General features: G+C 35.7%; 1 protein-coding gene across 1 annotated transcript; it reads left to right on the top strand.

The window, feature by feature from the left end:
• The first annotated feature begins 1,167 nt into the window (after positions 1 to 1,167).
• Positions 1,168 to 25,938, top strand: TLR4 (toll like receptor 4). The gene is made up of 3 exons (XM_053696010.1): positions 1,168 to 1,354; positions 23,023 to 23,189; positions 23,461 to 25,938. The coding sequence occupies exons 1-3, from the start codon at positions 1,280 to 1,282 to the stop codon at positions 25,736 to 25,738; spliced, it is 2,520 nt and encodes an 839-aa protein (XP_053551985.1). The 5' UTR covers positions 1,168 to 1,279; the 3' UTR covers positions 25,739 to 25,938.
• The last annotated feature ends 1,566 nt before the right edge of the window (positions 25,939 to 27,504 follow it).

The raw sequence follows: 27,504 nt of genomic DNA, 5'->3' as shown, positions 1-27,504 counted from the left end.
TTGGTGGTTGAAGATGTGTAACAGATTGTGGGGGTCAAAGTTAGAAAAAGTGTGTTTTTTTCCATTTTTTCCTAATATTTTATAATTTTTTTAAAGTAAATGATAAGATATGATGAAAATAATGGTATCTTTAGAAAGTCCATTTAATGGCGAGAAAAACGGTATATAATATGTGTGGGTACAGTAAATGAGTAAGAGGAAAATTACAGCTAAACACAAACACCGCAGAAATTTAAAAATAGCCCTGGTCCTTCAGGGAAAGAAATTGAAAAATGGCCGTGTCCTTAAGGGGTTAATGTGTTTACAATTGCTTTTTTTACCATATGCAGAGTAAAAAATGTATAAAAATTAATTGAAGCTCTGATTTTGTGTTTTGAAGCCACAACCTAATACAATGGGTTGAGCTTGTAGGTATAATCAGATCTCATTATTTTATCACACTGTGTACATATACCTGCTTATTTATCTTATATCTGTCCATAAAACAATCACCAGTACTTAGAGAGAACAATGGAAAATCATCATTGTATTACATTATCTCTGCTATATCCCACTGGGATATTCTGCTGGCTGTGTTTACAAAGCTTATCTATAGCTTGGACCTGCGGCCACAATCTTTCAGAATAGGTGGGGATACCACAGGCTAAATCAACTATTTAAAATGCCAATATAAGGGTAAAGGAACTACTTGTAAACAATTTAATACACTCCAGCAGGTAAAGTGGATCATTGGGAACAAATTAAAGGGGAAATTTTTTTTGAGTAAACTGTCCCTTTAAGTTTTCACTGACACAAAACACACTGCTGCCAGCTATCTCTTTGTATCCCGATGCCCTAGTTACATGTAGCATATGTGCATATGCTGCTGAAACAGTAACTTTCTCTAGAAGCATTTTCACTGATGGAAGTGTTATGCAAATGCTTCTATTTAAATCCAACTGCTTCGATACTCTCTTGTTGCCCTTTCTCTCCCTTTAATCCACAGCTCGTTTTGTAACGTTGCCAGCTCTCACACTATTGCAGCACTCTGATAGTTTGTCTGCGCCGTTAGCGTTCTCTGTCACAACACACTAATAGGCTGCTACCAGGAACTGCAGCTGAATTTTCTGTTACACACCCTTTCTGTTTCAGGAACTGATAATATGTGTTTGTTCCGGGTTTCTTTCTCTTTCTGTTGTTCAGACCATTCGGGGACATAAACAAATTAAGGGGGAGGTAATTAGAAGCGCAGCTCGCTAGATGCCGCACAAGAAGTATCCATGTCCCTTACGGAGGGGGTATGAATAGTTATGTTTTTGTTATAGTTATCATGAACTTCTGGATCCCATACACTGCTGGAAGCAGCTGTAAAGAGGTAAGTTATTTGGGTGGGGAACAACTATATGTATCTATACTAAGATCTGAGTTTCCTTTCCACATGTACAGCTCTATTATGCTATTAGTACATCCTAGAGCCTGGTATGTGTACCCCTGGGATACTTGGGGTATTGGCAAGGAGTACGCCAGGGACTTGCCTTCATTATTTTGTTTCCTGATGTAGATATTGTAAACATGACAAGAAGGCAGTGTTTCTTATTTCTACCCTCGTACACTCTTAACATGGCAGAGTGTGAGTATTTCCCTACCTGGGTTGTGATTTCACCTCAAATTGGTAAAACCTTAGCTTCTGGCTGGTTTAGTGACATAGGAGGGCTGGTATTGAGCTTCACTGATATGAACAGAGAAAGTGTATTACTGTGACCAAGTGGCAAATAAATGTGTCACTGTGACATAGGTAAAGTGCATCATACTGAAGTGTGCCACAGTAAAATGAGACCGATAAACTGTGCATGAAATGGTTTTTAAAAATAGAAAGATGGTACCATAAATATTAATTCCATCAAAAATAATTTTAAGAACTTTTAAACTGTCTGTGATCAGAACATGAGTGATTATTGTCTGCATGCATCAGTGTCTAGCATTATGTGCCCATGTGTGACTCTGTGTGTGTCATTATATGTCTTGTTATGTGTCACTAGCTGTGACTATGTGTGTCTGTGTGTGTGTGTCATTATATGTCTTATGTGTCACTGGCTGTGACTATGTGTGTCTATGTGTGTGTCATTATATGTCTTGTTATGTGTCACTGGCTGTGACTATGTGTGTCTGTGTCATTATATGTATTGTTATGTGTCATTGGCTGTGACTATGTGTGTCTGTGTGTGTCATTATATGTCTTGTTATGTGTCACTGGCTGTGACTATGTGTGTCTGTGTCATTATATGTCTTGTTATGTGTCATTGGCTGTGACTATGTGTGTCTGTGTCATTATATGTCTTGTTATGTGTCATTGGCTGTGACTATGTGTGTCTGTGTGTGTCATTATATGTCTTGTTAAGTGTCACTGGCTGTGACTATGTGTGTCTGTGTCTGTGTCATTATATGTCTTGTTATGTGTCACTGGCTGTGACTATGTGTGTCTGTGTGTGTCATTATATGTCTTGTTATGTGTCACTGGCTGTGACTATATGTGTCTGTGTGTGTCATTATATGTCTTGTTATGTGTCACTGGCTGTGACTATGGCGTGTCTGTGTGTGTATCATTATATATATTGTTATGTGTCACTGGCTGGTACTTTGTGTGTCTGTGTATCATTATATGTCTTGTTATGTGTCACTGGCTGTGACTATGTGTGTGTCATTATATGTCTTGTTATGTGTCACTGGCAGTGACTTTGGGTGTCTGTGTCATTATATGTCTTGTTATGTGTCACTGGCTGTGACTATGTGTGTCTGTGTGTGTCATTATATGTCTTGTTATGTGTCACTGGCTGTGACTATGTGTGTCTGTGTGTGTCATTATATGTCTTGTTATGTGTCACTGGCTGTGACTATGTGTGTCTGTGTGTGTGGTATTATATGTATTGTTATGTGTCACTGGCTGTGACTATGTGTGTCTGTGTGTGTATAATTATATGCATTGTTATGTGTCACTGACTGTGACTATGTGTGTCTGTGTGTGTGTATAATTATATGTATTGTTATGTGACACTGGCTGTGACTATGGCGTGTCTGTGTGTGTATAATTCTATGTATTGTTATGTGTCACTGGCTGTAGCTATGTGTGTCTGTGTGTGTGTATAATTATATGTATTGTTATGTGTCACTGGCTGTGACTATGTGTGTCTGTGTGTCTGTGTCATTATATGTCTTGTTATGTGTCACTTGCTGTGACTATGTGTGTCTGTGTCTGTGTCATTATATGTCTTGTTATGTGTCACTGGCTGTGACTATGTGTGTCTGTGTGTGTCATTATATGTCTTGTTATGTGTCACTGGCTGTGACTATGTGTGTCTGTGTGTGTGTCATTATATGTCTTGTTAAGTGTCACTGGCTGCGACTATGTGTGTCTGTGTCTGTGTCATTATATGTCTTGTTATGTGTCACTGGCTGTGACTATGTGTGTCTGTGTGTGTCATTATATGTCTTGTTATGTGTCACTGGCTGTGACTATTTGTGTCTATGTGTGTGTGTCATTATATGTCTTGTTATGTGTCACTGGCTGTGACTATGTGTGTCTGTGTCATTATATGTATTGTTATGTGTCACTGGCTGTGACTATGTGTGTCTGTGTGTGTCATTATATGTCTTGTTATGTGTCACTGGCTGTGACTATGGCGTGTCTGTGTGTGTATAATTATATGTATTGTTATGTGTCACTGGCTGTGACTATGTGTGTCTGTGTGTGTGTGTCATTATATGTATTGTTATGTGTCACTGGCTGTGACTATGTGTGTCTATGTGTGTGTGTCATTATATGTATTGTTATGTGTCACTGGCTGTGACTATGTGTGTCTGTGTGTGTCATTATATGTCTTGTTATGTGTCACTGGCTGTGAATATGTGTGTCTGTGTGTGTGTCATTATATGTCTTGTTATGTGTCACTGGCTGTGACTATGTCTGTCTGTGTGTGTGTGTCATTATATGTCTTGTTATGTGTCACTGGCTGTGACTATGTCTGTCTGTGTGTGTGTGTCATTATATGTCTTGTTATGTGTCACTGGCTGTGACTATGTGTGTCTGTGTGTGTGTGTCATTATATGTCTTGTTATGTGTCACTGGCTGTGACTATGTGTGTCTGTGTGTGTGTATCATTATATGTATTGTTATGTGTCACTGGCTGTGACTATGTGTGTCTGTGTGTGTGTATCATTATATGTATTGTTATGTGTCACTGGCTGTGACTATGTGTGTCTGTGTGTGTGTCATTATATGTCTTGTTATGTGTCACAGGCTGTGACTATGTATGTCTGTGTGTGTATTATTATATGTATTGTTATGTGTCACTGGCAGTGACTTTGTGTGTCTGTGTGTGTGTGTGTGTCATTATATGTATTGTTATGTGTCACTGGCTGTGACTATGTGTGTCTGTGTGTGTGTGTGTGTCATTATATGTATTGTTATGTGTCACTGGCTGTGACCATGTGTGTCTATGTGTGTGTGTCATTATATGTATTGTTATGTGTCACTGGCTGTGACTATGTGTGTCTGTGTGTGTCATTATATGTCTTGTTATGTGTCACTGGCTGTGAATATGTGTGTCTGTGTGTGTGTCATTATATGTCTTGTTATGTGTCACTGGCTGTGAATATGTGTGTCTGTGTGTGTCATTATATGTCTTGTTATGTGTCACTGGCTGTGACTATGTCTGTCTGTGTGTGTGTGTCATTATATGTCTTGTTATGTGTCACTGGCTTTGACTATGTGTGTCTGTGTGTGTGTGTCATTATATGTCTTGTTATGTGTCACTGGCTGTGACTATGTGTGTCTGTGTGTGTGTATCATTATATGTATTGTTATGTGTCACTGGCTGTGACTATGTGTGTCTGTGTGTGTCATTATATGTCTTGTTATGTGTCACAGGCTGTGACTATGTATGTCTGTGTGTGTATTATTATATGTATTGTTATGTGTCACTGGCAGTGACTTTGTGTGTCTGTGTGTGTGTGTGTGTCATTATATGTATTGTTATGTGTCACTGGCTGTGACTATGTGTGTCTGTGTGTGTGTGTGTGTCATTATATGTATTGTTATGTGTCACTGGCTGTGACTATGTGTGTCTGTGTGTGTGTGTCATTATATGTATTGTTATGTGTCACTGGCTGTGACTATGTGTGTCTATGTGTGTGTCATTATATGTATTGTTATGTGTCACTGGCTGTGACTATGTGTGTCTGTGTGTGTATCATTATATGTCTTGTTATGTGTCACTGGCTGTGACTTTGTGTGTCTATGTGTGTGTATAATTATATGTATTGTTATGTGTCACTGGCTGTGACTATGTGTGTCTGTGTGTGTGTGTCATTATATGTATTTTTATGTGTCACTGGCTGTGACTATGTGTGTCTGTGTGTGTGTCATTATATGTATTGTTATGTGTCACTGGCTGTGACTATGTATGTCTGTGTGTGTATAATTATATGTATTGTTATGTGTCACTGGCTGTGACTATGTGTGTCTGTGTGTGTGTCATTATATGTATTGTTATGTGTCACTGGCTGTGACTATGTATGTCTGTGTGTGTGTCATTATATGTCTTGTTATGTGTCACTGGTTGTGACTATGTATGTCTGTGTGTGTATAATTATATGTATTGTTATATGTCACTGGCTGTGACTATGTGTGTCTGTGTGTGTGTGTCATTATATGTCTTGTTATGTGTCACTGGCAGTGACTTTGTATGTCTGTGTGTGTGTGTCATTATATGTCTTGTTATGTGTCACTGGTTGTGACTATGTATGTCTGTGTGTGTATAATTATATGTATTGTTATGTGTCACTGGCTGTGACTATGTGTGTCTGTGTGTGTGTATCATTATGTGCCTTGTTATGTGTCACTGGCAGTGACTTTGTATGTCTGTGTGTGTGTGTGTGTGTGTCATTATATGTCTTGTTATGTGTCACTGGCTGTGACTATGTGTGTCTATGTGTGTGTGTCATTATATGTCTTGTTATGTGTCACTGGCTGTGACTATGTGTGTCTGTGTCATTATATGTATTGTTATGTGTCACTGGCTGTGACTATGTGTGTCTGTGTGTGTCATTATATGTCTTGTTATGTGTCACTGGCTGTGACTATGGCGTGTCTGTGTGTGTATAATTATATGTATTGTTATGTGTCACTGGCTGTGACTATGTGTGTCTGTGTGTGTGTGTCATTATATGTATTGTTATGTGTCACTGGCTGTGACTATGTGTGTCTATGTGTGTGTGTCATTATATGTATTGTTATGTGTCACTGGCTGTGACTATGTGTGTCTGTGTGTGTCATTATATGTCTTGTTATGTGTCACTGGCTGTGAATATGTGTGTCTGTGTGTGTGTCATTATATGTCTTGTTATGTGTCACTGGCTGTGACTATGTCTGTCTGTGTGTGTGTGTCATTATATGTCTTGTTATGTGTCACTGGCTGTGACTATGTCTGCCTGTGTGTGTGTGTCATTATATGTCTTGTTATGTGTCACTGGCTGTGACTATGTGTGTCTGTGTGTGTGTGTCATTATATGTCTTGTTATGTGTCACTGGCTGTGACTATGTGTGTCTGTGTGTGTGTATCATTATATGTATTGTTATGTGTCACTGGCTGTGACTATGTGTGTCTGTGTGTGTGTATCATTATATGTATTGTTATGTGTCACTGGCTGTGACTATGTGTGTCTGTGTGTGTGTCATTATATGTCTTGTTATGTGTCACAGGCTGTGACTATGTATGTCTGTGTGTGTATTATTATATGTATTGTTATGTGTCACTGGCAGTGACTTTGTGTGTCTGTGTGTGTGTGTGTGTCATTATATGTATTGTTATGTGTCACTGGCTGTGACTATGTGTGTCTGTGTGTGTGTGTGTGTCATTATATGTATTGTTATGTGTCACTGGCTGTGACTATGTGTGTCTATGTGTGTGTGTCATTATATGTATTGTTATGTGTCACTGGCTGTGACTATGTGTGTCTGTGTGTGTCATTATATGTCTTGTTATGTGTCACTGGCTGTGAATATGTGTGTCTGTGTGTGTGTCATTATATGTCTTGTTATGTGTCACTGGCTGTGAATATGTGTGTCTGTGTGTGTGTCATTATATGTCTTGTTATGTGTCACTGGCTGTGACTATGTCTGTCTGTGTGTGTGTGTCATTATATGTCTTGTTATGTGTCACTGGCTTTGACTATGTGTGTCTGTGTGTGTGTGTCATTATATGTCTTGTTATGTGTCACTGGCTGTGACTATGTGTGTCTGTGTGTGTGTATCATTATATGTATTCTTATGTGTCACTGGCTGTGACTATGTGTGTCTGTGTGTGTCATTATATGTCTTGTTATGTGTCACAGGCTGTGACTATGTATGTCTGTGTGTGTATTATTATATGTATTGTTATGTGTCACTGGCAGTGACTTTGTGTGTCTGTGTGTGTGTGTGTGTCATTATATGTATTGTTATGTGTCACTGGCTGTGACTATGTGTGTCTGTGTGTGTGTGTGTGTCATTATATGTATTGTTATGTGTCACTGGCTGTGACTATGTGTGTCTGTGTGTGTGTGTCATTATATGTATTGTTATGTGTCACTGGCTGTGACTATGTGTGTCTATGTGTGTGTCATTATATGTATTGTTATGGGTCACTGGCTGTGACTATGTGTGTCTGTGTGTGTATCATTATATGTCTTGTTATGTGTCACTGGCTGTGACTTTGTGTGTCTATGTGTGTGTATAATTATATGTATTGTTATGTGTCACTGGCTGTGACTATGTGTGTCTGTGTGTGTGTCATTATATGTATTTTTATGTGTCACTGGCTGTGACTATGTGTGTCTGTGTGTGTGTCATTATATGTATTGTTATGTGTCACTGGCTGTGACTATGTATGTCTGTGTGTGTATCATTATATGTATTGTTATGTGTCACTGGCTGTGACTATGTGTGTCTGTGTGTGTGTCATTATATGTATTGTTATGTGTCACTGGCTGTGACTATGTATGTCTGTGTGTGTGTCATTATATGTCTTGTTATGTGTCACTGGTTGTGACTATGTATGTCTGTGTGTGTATAATTATATGTATTGTTATATGTCACTGGCTGTGACTATGTGTGTCTGTGTGTGTGTGTCATTATATGTCTTGTTATGTGTCACTGGCAGTGACTTTGTATGTCTGTGTGTGTGTGTCATTATATGTCTTGTTATGTGTCACTGGTTGTGACTATGTATGTCTGTGTGTGTATAATTATATGTATTGTTATGTGTCACTGGCTGTGACTATGTGTGTCTGTGTGTGTGTATCATTATGTGCCTTGTTATGTGTCACTGGCAGTGACTTTGTATGTCTGTGTGTGTGTGTGTGTGTGTCATTATATGTCTTGTTATGTGTCACTGGCTGTGACTATGTGTGTCTATGTGTGTATCATTATATGTATTGTTATCTATACTGTAGTTTGTGTGTATGTATGTATATAAGTGTACTGCATGTTTATGTATGTATGTATGTATATATGTATACTGTAGTGTGTGTGTGTCTATACTGTATGTGTATGTATGTATGTATGTATGTATGTATGTATATAGAAAGTCAATCTGGAGATAAGCGCTCAATGAGCTTGAGGAATAATCCAAGTAATGTGAGCCCAGGCAGGAGGTTATATATAAACCAAGATTTATTGGAGCAAACGTTAAAAATAGAGATAAGGACCAAGAACAAAGGTCCTAATAAGAAGCCAGCAGTGACTCAGAACAGTCAGGTTAGTGAACTGATCCTCCTGCAGACATGTTTCGTGCGCATGCGCACTTGTTCACTGCTTACCTGAGGATCAGTTCAGGCTCCTATTAAAGGCTAAAAATTAACACACAATTGACATTTACTGAACCTGATTGGCTACCTATCAACACATGACATAATAGTAGTATATCCTGTCTGACATTTTCTATACGGTGCATTCTGCTGGCCTAACAACAGAAAACAATTATAGGCTGATAATATGTTACTCTAATACACTGATTTATAACTGCAATCTGCAAGTATTATAGTCAATTTAGTATTCCAATTTTATCTTCAAACAGGGGTGGAGAGACATAGAGACTACTTATTGTGACAAGTGATCCTGTATATTAGTTATAGCTGAATTTTATATTATTTCCCTCTACTATTTTAAGTTGAAGAAGGGTATTCAAGGTCATTTTTAATTTTTAAATTTTTAAAAAGGCTATAAGTGATTAGATTGGGTAATAATTGTTTAGACTCAAAACGCCAAAATGTTAGCAACGCTTGCATTATATATATCATGATGCACACATTGCAAGTGCATATAATGTATATATATTTTCTGCTGTTTGTTTAAAGAATCAAGATATTTAAAAACCAAAACCCTAAACTAGTCACTGTTTTCAGCCTTTCCATCAAAGATAGAAAAGAATAAAGGAACACAGACAAGGATATAGAGGCTAGTAACCTAATAAGTGTGATCTATGGACTCTAAACATAGGTCCAAATGATATATTATTTAGGTAAATACATCAAGGTCACATCTGATGTTTAACCCTTCAGGTTCACTTGTCTGAAGGGTGAACATCCAAAATATTTCCTTTTTATTCAGTAAGGTTTCCTTATTACCTCCTCTCTTCCATTTTGGAATATGATCAATTCCTTGTATTCTTAGAGATGTAACATCTGAGTTATGGTTTACTTTAAAATGTCTGGATACAGGGGTATCACTCTCCTCATCATCTATTGACCCCAGATGCTTTTTTGTTTTACCTGTGTATTGCATTTTACAAATATCACAAGTAAGAAGATAAACAACATGAGTTGTTGCACAATTTATGTAGTATCTGATGTCATATTCTTTATTTGTTGTGCTAGAAACAAATTTATTGCCTTCAGACACAAAACTACATGTTTTGCAGATAGGGCGTCTACATCTGAAGCATCCCTTTCTTTGTTTCAGCCAGCATTTGTTGGTTTTGGTTTTGACATCAGATGGAGAAAGATAATTGGCTAAGGTCTTAGCTCTCTTGGGGATAACGTCACATCCAAATTTCAAGATTTCTTTGATAGTCGGGTCAGAGTATAAAATGGGAAATGATTCCCTAATGATGTCACAGATCCTATTGTATTCAACACTAAAAGTGGTGATAAATTTGATTTTGTCTGGTTCTGCACTTTTAACATTCATTTTTTTCGGTCTATACTGTAACAATTCTTCTCTAGGAATTAGATCAACACTTGCCTTTGCTTTTAGTAGTAAGTTCTCCTTATACCCTCTCTGTTGGAATCTGTCTGTTGCTTCTCTGGCCTGTTTTTGATATTCTTCCTCTGTTGTGCAGTTTCTTTTAATGCGGGTATACTCCCCTTTGGGTATGCCTCGCAAGACATGCCTAGGGTGGCATGAATCGAACTTTAACAACGTATTGCCTGCTGTTTCTTTCCTATACATCCTGGTTTGAATAAATGATCCTATGATTCCCCCCTGGACAGTTAAGTCCAGAAAGTTAACACTACTAGCGCTGTGCATGCCTGTGAATTCTATGCCTACTTCAATGCAGTTGAGATATTTACAGAAACAATCTGCTTCATTTTCGTCACATTCCAAGATAAAAAACAGATCATCTATGTAATGATAATAATGGATTATAAGATTATAATGTCCCTTAATGGATTCTTGTCTCCAAAGACGTGGGACAGCTCCCACCAACCCATAAAAAGGTTGGCATAGGAGGGGCAAATTTGGCCCCCATAGCCGTCCCACATCTTTGGAGATAGTAATCCGTCTGAAACATAAAAAAATTATGAGTTAGAAGATACTCAACTGCGTTGAGTAAAAAAACTTTGGTTGCTTCCTCGAATTCACAGGCAGAGTTAATAAAGAACTCTATGGCATTAAGACCTTTCGAATGCTCTATAGATGTATACAGAGATGTGACATCAATAACCATTAATCTGTAATTAGCCTTCCATTCAATTTTGTCAATTTTATTTACAAATGAGGTGGTGTCCTGTATATAACTTGGCAGTTGGACAACTAAGGGCTGCAAAAAAGTATCAACAAGCTCGGATAGGGCCTCATTAAGAGACCCTATTCCAGCAATGATTGGTCTGCCGGGAAGAGATTGGGAATTTTTATGCAGTTTTGGAAAATGATGGAAAATAGGTGTAATGGGGTGAGAAACTAACAATTTTTCCTCAACTGACTGCGAGATGATGTTATTATGACGTGCATATTTTATAATGTTGGTAATTTCTCTCTGAAACTTGTTAGTTGGATCATCTTTCAACTTTAGATAAACGTCTCTTTGATTCAATTGTCTGTATGCCTCAGCAATGTAGTCGTCCTTATTTAGAACGACTACATTGCCACCCTTGTCTGATGGCCTAACTACAATATTGTCCATTTGAGACAATTCTCGTAGGGCCACTTTTTCCTTTTGTGTTAAATTAGTGTGTTTAGTTTGTCTTGTTTTGGACACTTGCTGGTCTAGATCCCTTAATCTAATTTCTACCGTTTTTTGGAAGATATCTATCACTTTTGATCTTGCCTTATAGGGATAAAATGTACTTTTGTTTTTTATTTGTTTTAAAGAGATATCACTTTCTTTTAATCCCTCATTCTGAGTATCATTCCCTTCTTGCAACAGTTTATTTAAATCCCTTAGGGTATTTAATTCAGAGAAATTGAGATTGCTTACAGGACCTACATTGTGTATTGCTGCATCATATTCACTACTAAGGTCTGCTTCATTTTCAACCTCCCCCTCTTTTCTGAAAAAATGCTTTTGCAAAGTAATTTTTCTTGTGAATCTATTAATGTCTAAGATAGTCTCAAAGACATTAAAATGGTTGGAAGGTACAAAATTTAGACCCTTAGACAATACATTTACTTGACTAGAAGTTAAAATTTCAGAAGACAAATTAACAACACTATTATCTTTTAAGCATATTTCTTCATTTCTTTCTGTGATCTCGTTTTGTATCCCAGTCTCTTGTTTTTCTGGGTATCGCTTGTTTCTGTTGCGGCCGCCCCGGCATCCTCTGTGTGTTTTTTTCTGACTGCCTGAGTGGCTAAATCCTGCCCGTTTTTTGACTGGTCAGTCGAGTTATCGCTATAGTAGGGCACCTCAGTTGCCTGAAAAACTGCTGCTGTCATCCCTGTATCATTAGCATCACCATCAGAAGAGTCACACTCATATTCAGTGTCGGAAAACGTGACACTTTTGCCCTTCTTGTTTGCTCTCCAGTTCGAGGTCTTATTTTTGGTGTTTCTTCTGTAGCCCTTTCTAGATGTATCTTCATGTGTCCATTTATACACTTGGTTAGAGTCATAGTCTCTTTTGTCACGGGTCATTTTTCTTGATTTGAATTGCCAGAGTTCCTTTTTAAATGTATTCATTTTTAATTCAAACTGCTTGTCATACTTTTTAAAGTCGGGGTCATGTTGGTGTTTTCTGAGTAACATCTGTGTCTCCTTAATTTCTACCATTTGCACTATTCTTTGTTTTTCTTTGTATTTTAACAACAGTTCTATCAATGCGAAAGAACATGAATCCAGAATAGCATTCCATTTTTCAATGAATTCCGGATCAGTAACAATAAATGACGGAAATTTTCTGATTCATAAACCTCTGGGTATACGCTTGTCTTGTTTATATATTTTAAAAGACTTAATATCAAGATCTAATTTGATATCTCTTTTTCTTAGGGCATCCATATCGAAAAACAGGCTGTCTAGTGTGTGTATTATTTCATTATATATTTCTGTTGTTTCATCTTTGAATTCGCTCAATACATAAGCATTATCCATCTTAATGAATTCGGAGCTTGATAAATGGGCCCCATGGACTTGAGTGATGGAAGCAGGCAGTGAAACTCGTCAACACTGATTGCTTAAGAAATGTTACTGTGAGTCTGGATGCATTCGCAGAAACACTCTCCCTGCAACTCCAGACTCATTTGTCGATGCTCTCACTGAGAGGCTGACAAGACTACTTAAAACTCCAGTCCCATTTCCAAGGGTAGATACCCTTCATAAGGAACTACTCCGTTTCTTCTGACACTTCTCTCTCTGACACTTCTCTGCCAACCTCCTGTGACTAAAGGCAAAGAATGACTGGGATATGAGGGAAGTAGGGGGAGTATTTAAGCCTTTGGCTGGGGTGTCTTTGCCTCCTCCTGGTAGCCAGGTTCAGTATTTCCTAACAGTAATGAATTATGCCGTGGACTCTCCTTATATTAAGAAGGAAAAGTATATTAATATAACCGTGTTCATTATGCAAAACTGGAGAATGGGTAATAAAGGGATTATTTATCTTTTTAAACAATAAAAATTCTGTAGTCTGTCCCTTTAAATTCAGTACAGGAAAGATTCAATCTCACATATCTTTAAATAAGTGTTAGTTAAACAAATTAGCGGTTTTCGTTCAGTTTCAGGAACTTATTTTGTTAGTATTAGAGTGATGCAATTCTTGCGTAAACTTTCTTGTTTTTAGAAATTCAGTGCATGTGACTAGTTGTAGAACTTTTTACTCTTTCCCTTGACAAATATTTAAAGGGACATTCCAGTAAACAATGTATAGTCTTGAATTTTGAAAAGAAGCATTTTTGCAGCACACTAGTATTGGCAAATGCTTGTAATGAAAATTATCTCACAGAGCCGGCCCCTGCCATTTAAAATGCTTGTGCACTGAGCAACTCTACAGTAAATGTTTTTATTGAAACAGCAATTGTTTTCACTAGAAACTTTTTTTGTAATAAAAGTTTATTGCAAAAAGCTTCTATACAAAACTCTCTATTTTGTCTAGAATCTCCATTTAAAACAACCCATATTAGAGGGAAATTAAAGCAGTTAGCTTCCAGTAGTGCATTGCCGACCCTAAACCTACATAGGTATGCTTTTTCTGTAATGGATACTGAGAGAATGAAGCAAATTAGATAATAGAATTGAACTGGAAAGTTATATTAAATGATATGCTCTGAGTCGTGCACATTTCATTTTGACTTCACTGTTCCTTTAAACACCTTTTGATTTTTTTTTTAAAGCAAATTCTGCAAATTGCCTAAGCCAACACTTTGTTTGCAGCATTAGAGAGTGTAGCACAAAGCACAATTTTAAATAAATGCAAGAGGTATTTCATGTGTGTACGTACGTATATATTTGCTATAGAAATGCCAGCCTGTCTGCTTGGTGCCTTTCACAGTAAGCACAAGCACTACATCTGTGTAAACGTGTAGTTGACGTTATAGATCCATGGTTTTCTGAAATAACATTTTTTAGAAAATATAAATAAATGGGGGAATCGGGAAAATGTAAAATGCGTGATGATTTTGAGAAATTCTATATAGGATGGGTTTTGTTCAAGTAGTTTATAGGGGGTTTAATTGATATTTTTGCTATGCTGAGAGACTATGGACAAGGGTAGAAACACACACACACACACACACACACATATATATATATATTTTTTTTCAACAAGGGATACAAAGAAAATGAAACAAATTAGATAACAGAAATCATTTGGAAAGTTATTTAAAATTACATGATCTTTTTGAATCACACAAAAAAGTTGGGTTTCATGTTACTTTAAATATTTGTTTGGTTATATATTTTATACCTACTCATTTTCTGCATATATCACAAGATGATGAATAGTGACAAAATAAATCAATGTTGTCTACTGGAGTTTAATTGTTATTTCTAGTTGAACAATAAAGGTATAATCCTAAAGTTTGCTGTTTTGTGAAGGGGAATAAAATATGTTTAAAATATTTTGGAAATAATTTCTCCCAAGATGCTATTTACTATGTACACCATAGAATATGAGACATCAATTGAATTGTTTTTTCATTTCATATGGTGGTGTTTTCCCATATAATAATATTTCTCAAACTAAAAAGCTTGTTCTGCTGAAACAAGTGAGGTATAATCTGAGTGGGTATCTCACAGACAAAAAAAGAAATGTAAAAACACCTATAGATGACGGGAGTGAAGATGGCTCAGCAGGCAAAGGGTTAAATATCTAATTGAAAAGGTACATTATAAAATAAATGTGTCAAAATGACTCACAATAATAAAACAATGTAAAATAAATGTGTCAAAACTACTCACAATAATAAAACAATGTAAAATAAATGTGTCAAAATGATTCACAATAATAAAACAATGTAAAATAAATGCGTAAATAGTGAACCACAGTGTTTCAAGCATTTCAATATTCACTAAAGGATTTGTCCATAAAATAAAATGTTTCAAGTGAAAAGATCCAATATTCTTGATTCCTTAATAGAGAAAAACAAATAATAGTGTAATTCCATATAATGACAACAAGGTATCTCAAAACTGAGGATTTCCTACTCATGTGAAATAGAGCTACAATAAGTTTTATACTGGTAGGCAACGGTATTCCCCACAGATAACTGGTATATATGTGTTTATTAAAAACATCATAAAATATATATATACAAAACAAATGCATAGTAAATAGCAATATGTTACAGGGTTCTATTATGAAATGGTTCACATATACTGCCATAATTCACCTATATCATGGATGAAAGCAGATTACAAGCGGCATAAATTCCGCCTTCAAAACCTCTAAATCCAAAAGCTAAGCTTATGGGGCATATTTATCAAACTCCATATGGAGCTTGTTTCCCCGTGTTTCTGGCTCGCCGGAAACGCAAGTTATGAAGCAGCGGTCTAAAGACCGCTACTCCATAACTTGTCCACCTGCTCTGAGGCCATGGACAGACATCGCCAGAAATCAACCCGATCAAATACAATCGGATTGATTAACACCCCCTGCTAGAGGCTGATTGGCTGCGAATCCACAGGGGGCGGCATTGCACCAGCAGTTCACAAGAACTGCTGGTGCAATGATAAATGCCGACAGCGTATGCTGTCGGCAATTATCGATGTGCAGTGGACATGATCTGCAATATCGGATCATGTCCGCTCGCACTATGATAATTTGGCCCCTAAGTCTCCATCCCTGATGTCACTGTCACTTAACAGCTTATTACATGGGCAATAACTGCAAGTTTACTACTTATGTTTCGCCGCATACTGACGGCTGATCCTAGTAATAATGTGCGCATGTTGAGTATCAATTTTTTTACCCTCTTAAAGGATGTTGTCAAATGTTTGTTGTAATTATTTGTCACTGATTACTGGCAAATGTACCACCATATATAATAATTTGGGCAAGATTTTATGTCCACTTGAGAGATGTTTTCAAGTCCCACCATATATATAATAATATGGCAAGTTAATTTACAATTCAAAGATACAAATAGATACATATCCAAGATAAAAGCAGATAAATATTGACCATTTTATATATATATATATATATATATATATATATATATATATACACACACAGTTGTATGCAAAAGTTTAGGCACCCCTGACAATTTCCATGATTTTCATTTATAAATAATTGGGTGTTTGGATCAGCAATATCATTTTGATCTATCAAATAACTGAAGGACACAGTAATATTTCAGTAGTGAAATGAGGTTTATTGGATTAACAGAAAATGTGCAATATGCATCCAAACGAAATTAGACAGGTGCATAAATTTGGGTACTTTTGTCATTTTGTTGATTTGAATACCAGTAACTAACTAGCACAGATTAATTGGAACACACAATTGGTTTGGTGAGCCCATTAAGCCTTGAACTTCATAGAACTTGCATCCAATCATGAGAAAATGTATTTAAGGTGGCCAATTGCAAGTTGTTGTTCTCTTTGACTCTCTTCTGAAGAGTGGCAACATGGGGGCCTCAAAACAACTCTCAAATGACCTGAAAACAAAGATTGTTCAATATTATGGTTTAGGGGAAGGCTACAAAAAGCTATTGCAGAGATTTAAGCTGTCAGTGTCCACTGTGAGGAACATAGTGTATGGGAGAGTGATGCGGAAAAAGCCTTTTCTGCACACACACCACAAACAGAGTCGCTTGAGGTATGCAAACGCACATTTGGACAAGTCAGCTTCCTTTTGGAAGAAGTTGCTGTGGACTGATGAAACAAAGATTGAGTTATTTGGTCATAACAAGGGGCGTTATGCATGGCGGCAAAAGAACACAGCATTCCAAGACAAACACTTGCTAGCGACAGTAACATTTGGAGGATGTTCCATCATGCTGTGGGGCTGTGTGGCCAGTGCCGGTACTGAGAATCTTGTTAAAGTTGAGGGTCACATGGATTCCACTCAATATCAGCAGATACTTGAGAATAATGTTGAGAATCAGTCACAAAGTTGAAGCTACGCCGGGGCTGGATATTTCAACAAGACAACAACCCAAAGCACTGTTTAAAATCTACTCTGGCATTTATGCAGAGGAACAAGTACAATGTTCTGGAATGGCCATCCCAGTCCCCAGACCTGTATATCATTGAAAATCTGTGGGGTGATTTGAAGCGGGCTGTCCATGCTTGGCAACCATCAAACCTAACTGAACTGGAGATGTTTTGCAAGGAGGAATGGTCCAATATACTTTCATCCAGAATCCAGACACTCATTACGGGCTATAGGAAGCGTCTAGAGGCTGTTATTTCTGCTAAAGGAGGCTCTACTAAATATTGATGCAATATTTCTGTCGGGGTGCCCAAATTTATGCACCTGTATAATTTCGTTTGGATGCATATTGCACATTTTCTGTTAATCCAATAAACCTCATTTCCCTACGGAAATATTACTGTGTCCTTCAGTTATTTGATAGATCAAAATGAAATTGCTGATCCAAACACCCAATTATTTATAAATGAAAATCATTGACATTGTCAGGGGTGCCTAAACTTTTGCATACATACACTTTTGCATATATATACATAGTTAGAGTTAAGAATAAGAACTTATGTAACTATTAAAAACATACGTATATAGATACATTTATAAAAAATGAAATGTTGCATCTGAAAAATCTTATTTAGCTCATTGGGGATGTGTGTGTGCAGAACATGGATCCATTTCATCTTCAAACAACCTAACATGTTCTGGACATCCTCCTCACCTCTCCAACATATTTCCACAAATTCTAATTCTGAAAATGAGCGGAGAGAATATATTTAAAAAAATCTTTTTCTATATTATCGATATCTTCACCAAGTCTAAACCTTTTTTTTTTTTTAAAGAACTTTATTAAATTGTTAGACATTGCAAAGTATTACGCATTACAATCATGGACAACCATATTGCCATCCGGCACTGTCCAACATGTGTTTAACTTATGAGTTCTTGCTCAAGCTTTTAACCTGTGCCATTTCCAGAAATCCAAATGAGAGCAAGATTTCAATAACAAGTAACCTCAAGAGTTTTTGTTCTCTTTTTTTTTCTTACTTCCATATTAATTGTTATAAACAGAAAAGAAAATATTTGTGCAGATATTCTGTAACTTGACAACATATAAACATTATTTAAACAAATAAAGAAATAAAGTCTGATTCCTGAACAGTGAAATGGGGGGGGGGGGGGGGAGAAAGAAAAAAAAGCTATTCTCTCTCTACCTACAACAGTCTACTTCCTCTGGACCTAATTATTATGTCTGAGGCTTATGTGAGGTTCCCCTTCCATGTTTGTACCATATATTTATGGATCTCTGCTCTCTCGTCCCTTAAGTATCTAAATTTTTCTAATTGTAAGAGTCGTTCCACTTGCAATTTCCAATCCTCAACTGACGGTACTTTAGGATACCTCCAGTTCTTGGGTATTAGCATTTGTGCACTATTCAGCATCAAGAAAAGTAAGTCTATTATATACCTGTCCTTCAGTTTGGGGAGGCCATGAAATAATAGTGTCTGAGGACAGTTAGGAACAATTGTACTTAGCCTGGTTCCTATGATCCCAAGAACTCCCAGCCAGTAGTCCTTTATTTTGCAGCATCCCCACCAGAAGTGTGTCAACGTACACGTCTCCCCAAACCCCCACCAGCATTTACCATCTGAATTTTTATATATCGCTCTGATTTTCTGGGGAGTAAGGTACCACCTTGATAAAAACTTATAATTAATTTCCAAAACTTTGGCTGAAACAGAAGATCTTGTATGGTTTATAAAAAATGTATTCCATTCTTCATTAGAAATGTTGATGTCTAATTCTGCGTTCCACCTAAGGGCGTATGAAGGAGGTGTATTGTCATTTCTATTTAATAATAATCTGTATGTAAGCGTTATTAGATGCCTAGGTAGTGGGTTCAAGAGGCATCATTTTTCAAAAATGGTGAGATTTCTGAAGAGCTTAGTTTTGTACATGTGAGTGTCAAGATAATGCTTTATTTGAATGTAGGAGAACCAAGAGATAGAAATACCAGCCTCTTGTAGCTCAGTGAAGGTTTTCAATTTATTTCCTATTGTGATGTGATATATAGTTGATTGTCTCTTATGCTCTGTTATTTCTCGGTGTTTGTATGGGTTGTTTATAGGTAAATCTGAGTTCCCGTGAAGGGATGTTAATGGCGAGTATTCAGACGATATGTGTGGGTGCGTAGCTAGAATTTTATGCCATTGGGAGTAAAACTTTGTTAGGATCGGGTAATTACCTAATACCGTGGGTCTAGATTTTGGAGGCAACCAGCTCAAAGAGCCTAGGTTGTCAAATTTGAGAATGTCCCTAGATACAAGTCTAATCTTTAATAATCTAGAAGTGCTACCTATGTAAAATAGGTTACATGAACAGTGCAGTAAGTATACTACATTTTTACTATTACAAGTAATACATTTATTAATTTCATACTTTTTATTCCCATCCTTGGAATAAAAAAATGGAATCATTCTTTCATCTCTTCTCATTTGTCTACAAGTGTTGCAGTCTTGACAACTCTTAAAACCATTTTGAGTGGGTAATAATTCTTATTGGTTATGTTTTAGGTGCATACTATAGTATACCTTTTTAAGGAGTGCACTTGTCTAGGAGTTATACCAATGGGGAGCTTAGTTTTTTTTACTTAGGATTTTATTTGGGGGGTTGGTTGTGTGGGTGGTGGGTTTTACTGTTGGGGGGTTGTTTGTATTTTTTTTAAAAGAGCTGATTTCTTTGGGGCAATGCCCCGCAAAAGGTAGTTTAGTTTAGGCTAGGGTTTTTTATTTTTTTTTTGGGGGGGGGGGCTTTTTTATTTTGATAGAGTTATTAGAGTAGGTGTAATTAGTTTAAATATCTGATAATTTCTTTTTTATTTTGTGTAGTTTAGTGGGATTTTTTTGTAATTTAGGAAATTGTATTTACTAAATGTAATTTATTTAATTGTAGTGTAAGGTTAGGTGTTAGTGTAACTCAGGTTAGGTTTTATTTTACAGGTACATTTGTATTTATTTTAGTTAGGTAGTAAGTAAAAAGTTAATAACTATTTAGTAACTAGTCTACCTAGTTAAAATAAATGCAAACTTGCCTGTAAAATAAAAATAAACCCTAAGCTAGCTACAATGTAACTATTAGTTATATTGTAGCTATCTTAGGGTTTATTTTACACATATTTAGTTTTAAATAGGAATTATTTAGTTATTAATAGTAGGTTTTAATTAGATTTATTTTAATTATATTTAAGTTAGGGGGTGTTAGGGTTAGACTTAGGTTTAGGGGTTAATAAATTTAGTATAGTGGCGGCGATGGTGGGGGCGGCAGATTAGAGGTTAATAAATGTAGGTAGGTGGCGACGATGTTAGGGGTGGCAGATTAGGGGTTAATAATATTTAACTAGTGTTTGTGATGCGGGAGTGCGGCGGTTTAGGGGTTAATATGTTTATTATAGTGGCGGCGATGTCCGGAGCGGCAGATTAGGGGTTAATAAGTATAATGTAGGTGTCGGTGATGTTGGGGGCGGCAGATTAGGGTTTAATAAGTATAATGTAGGTGTCTGCGATGTCGGGGGCGGAAGATTAGGGGTCAATAGGTGTAAGATTAGGGGTGTTTAAACTCGGGGTTCATGTTAGGGTGTTAGTTGTAAACATAAATGTAGTTTCCCTTATAGGAATCAATAGGGCTGCGTTACAGAGTTTTACGCTGCTTTTTTGCAGGTGTTAGCTTTTTTTAAGCCGGCTCTCCCCATTGATGTCTATGGGGAAACCGTGCACGAGCACGTAAAACCAGCTCACCGCAGCTTTCAGCAGAGCTGGTATTGGAGTGCGGTATGGAGCTCAATTTTGCTTTACACTGCAATATTGCCTGCTAACTCCGGGTCTTTGTAAACCTGTAATACCAGCGCTGTAGGGAAGTGAGCAATGACAATAACTTGCAAGTTAGCACCGCACCCCTCATAACGCAAAACTCGTAATCTAGCCGTTGGTTAAGAAATATTCCAAAGGGACTATTCCTCTGTATTAGGAGCAATTGTAGAGATATGAAACATTATGAAGAACAAAGTGTTATCTTGAATAAAGTTTTTCTAGAAAATAATTACTTAAAAAAAAGATTTAAACATAGTAATAGAAAAAGTCTCACATATGGGGAAAATAAAAAATAAAAAGAGGGGAGATAACCAAAGAGATACAATGGTTAATATTTTGGTGTTTCAATCTAGCACTCAAAGTGATTGTGAGTAGACACTGGGGGATTTTGACTGGAGATCCTATTTTGGCGGAAATCCTTGACGATCATCCCAAAATTATTTTAAAAAAAGTTCCCAACTTGAAAACACATTTAACTAATAATATAGCTGATACCTCAGATAGGAGTAAGAATTGATTATTAGCTATTACATTTTTTTTAATAGGTGTCAAGACTGCTACGCTTGTAAACAAAGAGGTGAAAGATTCCATGAATGGGAATGAAAAGCAAGACATTAATCTGTTTATTACTTGTAATAGTAAAAATGTACTATACTTAATTCGCTGTTCATGTAACCTATTTTACATAGGTCGCACTTCTAGATGACTAAACGTGGTGAACATATCTATAATCTAAGTGAATGGCAATACATTGAAATGATCACTTCTAACAATGTGTAAATACTAATTCATAAAAATACAAAGTGAAAAATAAAAAGTAATATACAACACTGTGCACTGTAATATAACAAAAGGTGAATAAGGATATAGTCCTTGGGCTGTGTGTAGTTCTTCAAAATCTTCAAGTTTCTTGCAGATAACCTTAAAATAAAAGGGTTAAGGATTGTCAAGTTCTGTGGCGAAAAATCAATAGGCAGCTGTTAATAAGGACCATACTTACATACTAGAGAGCTAATGACTGACTGAGCTCTCAGTTAAAAACGCCCAAATCAATCCCACTCCTCCACTGGAAAGATAATGGAACAGGAGACCGCAGGATCCCAGAATTTAACATTTATTAGAACATTAAAACCATACATAGGACCCCATCTAGCACTCAGGAAATGATAAGGACAAGTAACAGTGCAAGTATGATCTACAGTTAGAAAACAGCGTGAGGATTTAGCATTCACAGACGATCTTGGATCAGATCAATTCAGTCACTTTAAAAACTTGCTCCTTCAGTGCTGTGCTGGGAGACGTAACCTTAACGTTTGGATTTAGTGGTTTTGAAAGCGGAATTAATGCTGCCAGTAATCCGCTTCCATCTGTGATATAGGTGATCTCTGGACAGTATATGTGAACTGTTTCATAATATACTCTGTCACACATTTGTATTCTCTTGTGCATTTTTAATATATTTTATGTTATGTTTTTAATAAATACCTATATAACAGCTATCAACAGTAAAACTGTTTGCCTACCAGTATAAAATTAGGTGCACTCAATAAATAGAGCTTATCGTAGCTCTATTCCACATGAGTAGGAAATCCTCAGTTTTTAGATATCTTGTTGTCATTATACAGAATTACACAATTATTTTAATCAAGAATATTGGATCTTTTCACTTAAAACATTTTATTTCATGGACATATGCTGTACTGAATAGTGAAACTCATTAAACACTGTGAAAGGGTACGTTTAAAACAAATATTTGTTGGTAGAACATTTTAGTTTTATTGGGTTTAGTGTTATTTTGCCCACACATATAATCTGCTCTCTGTCTCTTTGTGTCTCAATAGGTGATTCCTCAGATGTATTTCAACTGTATGGACAGTAATTTTTCTTCCCTCCCTAAGGATCTGCCTGAGAGTCTAGTGAAATTAGACCTTAGTTTTAACCCTCTGAGACACCTCACATCAAAATACTTCTCACATGTCTACAATCTCCAATACCTTGACCTAACCAGGTAATTACATGACAAGCTCAAGCACAATTTTTATTGTTTTTTCAATAAAGAATAGCTGGAGTCGGAAAGTGTGTCTGTTTTGATAGAATTTAGGAGAAGGGCTAAAGTTTATAATATCAAGATGCCTTATTAGATTTTATAAAAACTCCCTAGACAAAAAATGTTCCCATATGCATTTATCATAAATATATGATTCTTGATAGTTTAATTATCTCTATAATACTACAAAGTCATAAAACATTATTCTAATTTGCATATTTCTCTCTTGCAGGTGCAGTATTACAGTTATTGATGATCTGGCTTTCTTAGGTTTGGACAAGCTCTTTACTTTGGTTCTCACGGGTAATCCAGTAAGTCATTGGACTCCACTATCCCTATTTGGTCTCCACTCTTTACAAAGACTGATTGTGGTGGAGACATCTATTTCTTCGCTCTATGAACTCCCTGTAGAGAACCTCACCACTCTTCGTGAACTAAATGCTGGCAGCAATCTACTTACCTCACTGCAAATACCAGCATATTTTACTTTTCTTCACAAATTGGACCTTCATGCCAATAAAATTAAGGAGATCAATGAAAGGGACCTAGAGGCTTTGCGAGGTGCCAATACATCCAATTTCTCTCTCATTCTGTCCAGTAACCGCATTCGGTATTTTACACATACAGCCTTCAGAAATGTCACTTTGAACAAGCTACAGATTCAAGGCTGCTTTTCTAATGCTACACAAATGAAAACTGTTTTGAAGGCATTCTCTGGCCTGAAAGTTGTAAAGTTGGAAATTGGACACTACAGGAGGTACGATAACACGAAGATCAGTTTCCAAAAAGAGCTCTTGGAAGGGCTCTGTGACATGGCTATTGAAGAGTTGATAATCAATGGAATGTTGTTCCCTGTGCCGCCAGATACACTTTTTAACTGTATAAAGAATACAGTATCTCTTCGAGTAGTAAACACAGATATGGATATATTTACATTTGTCAATGGATCCTCTAAGCTCCAAAAACTTGAGTTGAAGAATTCCATGATCAAATTTATTCCTTCTATTGTCTTATCAAAGCTACCATCCCTACAGGAAATTAGAATTACCAACACCCCGAGTATACCTAGTTTCACCTCACCTCTACCTGAACTAAAAAAGCTTGAATTGTTGGATCTGAGCAGAAACCAGCTAACAATGGAAACCTGTTGCAACAAATTCCTTGGTAGACTACCTGCTCTCCTCCATCTCAACTTGAGCTACAATGAACGCATTAGCTTTAAAAGTGTCTTCCTGAATATGCCTCAACTTCAGTCCTTAGATGTAAGCCATTCAACTGTGGATACTGTTGGCAAGTTTCCAATATTCAATCTTCTAGTAAACCTAAAATATCTTGACCTATCTTTTACATATTGCCACTATGTAATTGATTGCTCTTTCTGTGGGCTTCCTAATCTGGAAAAACTCAGTGTATCCCGTAGCACATTTGAAAATTCTGTCTTGGGTTCTATATTTCAAAACCTTACTCAGCTGCGCTCATTGGACTTATCTGCTTGTAGCCTTGGCAATCTTCCTAAAGGGACCTTCTTTGGCCTTAAACATTTGCAAGAGTTGGATATGAGTAAAAACAGGCTTCTAGATATACAACCATCTGTAATCACCCAGCTCTCAATGCTCAACATCCTAGACCTTAGTTCAAATCAATTTCCTGGGATAGCTAAAGAAACCATAAATGCTTTACCAAACAGTTTGTCAAAAGTAGATCTTTCTTATAATCCATTTGACTGCTCGTGTAGAGAATCTGAGTTTATTTTATGGGTTCATGAGCAGAAGGAAAAGCTTTTACACAATAGTAACAAAATGTTATGTAACTCTCCAAAAAACATAAAAGGATTGCAACTCAGTGAAGTGGCGAGCTCAAACTGCCTAATGCCGTTATTTATTGTAGCAGGTGTGCTTAGCATAATCTTTTTCATCTTCATTATATATCGTTGCTACATCAATAAATACCTGCCTCTTCTCCAACACTTTTTCTGTCAAAAGATTAAACCAGAGCAAGTATCACAAGAAGAATATGATGCATTTGTTATATATTCCAGTGGAGATGAGGAATGGGTGAGAGGACAACTGGTTCCCAGACTAGAAGGAGGTAGTCCCCAATTTCAGCTTTGCCTACATTATAGAGATTTCCCTCCAGGTGTCCCCATCACCACCAGCATCACAGACAGTATTCTGAGAAGCCGTAAAGCTATTGTTGTCATATCTCCAAACTTTATGGAGAGTCGTTGGTGCAGCCATGAATTTGAAATGGTCAAGGCGTGGCAGTTCATGGAAAAGAAAACTGGAATCATTGCTATCCTGCTACAGCCAGTGAGAAAGGATGAACTAAAAAAGGTGTTTGGACTTCATAAGTACCTAAGTAACAACACTTACTTAGAGTGGAAAGATCACACAGACTTTTGGAGACGTCTACGAAAAGCTTTGAGTCAGGGAAATAATAGTATTGTAAAGTTCAAAGACAATGATTTAGACATAGACAATGATAACGATACAGAAAGACAATATAATTAGACATCATTTTTATATAAATTTATTATATGGACATTTGAATTCTAAGAGCATTATCTGGTATTGGTTTACAGCGACAGAGGGCAGAAAGGAAATTAAATCTAAACCGTTATTATTTATCAGTTATTTAAAAGTTCTCATTTTGTTTATAGAATGACCAAATTTCACTACAATATACTATCATTGTTTAACATGACAGTAAATGTGTAACATATCTTTTTTCTATTCTTTATTTCTCTGCAGCCCACACAAATATTATCATTTAAGAAGAAACTAGAATTTGAGAATATGCAGTTTTATGTTGTTGCCTTTGATACACCACTATATAAACTAATATTTTATAGTCAGGAAAACAATTACTAGTTCACGCAATATGTAATATAGTTAAAAGACATAGGACTAGATTACAAGTGGAGCGCTAAATTATTGCACTCCCGCATACAGACCGCAATGTAAATATATATGTATATACAAATATTAGCACATAAATATATATGTATATACACATAATAACACATAAATATATATGTATATACACATATTAACACATAAATATATATGTATATACACATATTAGCACATAAATATATATGTATATACACATAGTAACACATAAATATATATGTATATACACATATTAGCACATAAATATATATGTATATACACATATTAACACATAAATATATATGTATATACACATAGTAACACATAAATATATTTGTATATACACAATACTAACACATAAATATATATGTATATACACATATTAACACATAAATATATATGTATATACACATAGTAACACATAAATATATATGTATATACAAATATTAACACATAAATATATATGTATATACACATACTAACACATAAATATATATGTATATACACATAATAACACATAAATATATATGTATATACACATAATAACACATAAATATATATGTATATACACATAGTAACACATAAATATATATGTATATACACATAGTAACACATAAATATATATGTATATACACACAGTAACACATAAATATATATGTATATACACACACTAACACATAAATATATATGTATATACACATACTAACACATAAATATATATGTATATACACATAATAACACATAAATATATATGTATATACACATAGTAACACATAAATATATATGTATATACACACACTAACACATAAATATATATGTATATACACATAGTAACACATAAATATATATGTATATACACATAATAACACATAAATATACATGTATATACACATAATTACACATAAATATATATTTATATACACATAGTAACACATAAATATATATGTATATACACATAATAACACATAAATATATATGTATATACACATAATAACACATAAATATATATGTATATACACATAGTAGCACATAAATATATATGTATATACACATAGTAACACATAAATATATATGTATATACACATAGTAACACATAAATATATATGTATATACACATAGTAACACATAAAAATATATGTATATACACATAATAACACATAAATATATATGTATATACACATAGTAACACATAAATATATATGTATATACACATAATAACACATAAATATATATGTATATACACATAATAACACATAAATATATATGTATATATACATAATAACACATAAATATATATGTATATACACATAATTACACATAAATATATATTTATATACACATAGTAACACATAAATATATATGTATATACACATAATAACACATAA

The sequence above is a fragment of the Bombina bombina genome, chromosome 12 (assembly GCF_027579735.1).
Source record: "Bombina bombina isolate aBomBom1 chromosome 12, aBomBom1.pri, whole genome shotgun sequence".
NCBI classification, from domain to species: Eukaryota; Metazoa; Chordata; class Amphibia; order Anura; family Bombinatoridae; genus Bombina; species Bombina bombina.
This window is presented reverse-complemented; position numbering and strand designations above follow the sequence as displayed.

Coding starts and splice junctions, on each gene's coding strand:
- TLR4 (XM_053696010.1), top strand. CDS start 1,280: ATGAATAGTTATGTTTTTGTTATAGTTATCATGAACTTCTGGATCCCA. Junction 1,355..23,022: donor CTGGAAGCAGCTGTAAAGAG/GTAAGTTATTTG, acceptor GTGTCTCAATAG/GTGATTCCTCAGATGTATTT. Junction 23,190..23,460: donor CAATACCTTGACCTAACCAG/GTAATTACATGA, acceptor TCTCTCTTGCAG/GTGCAGTATTACAGTTATTG.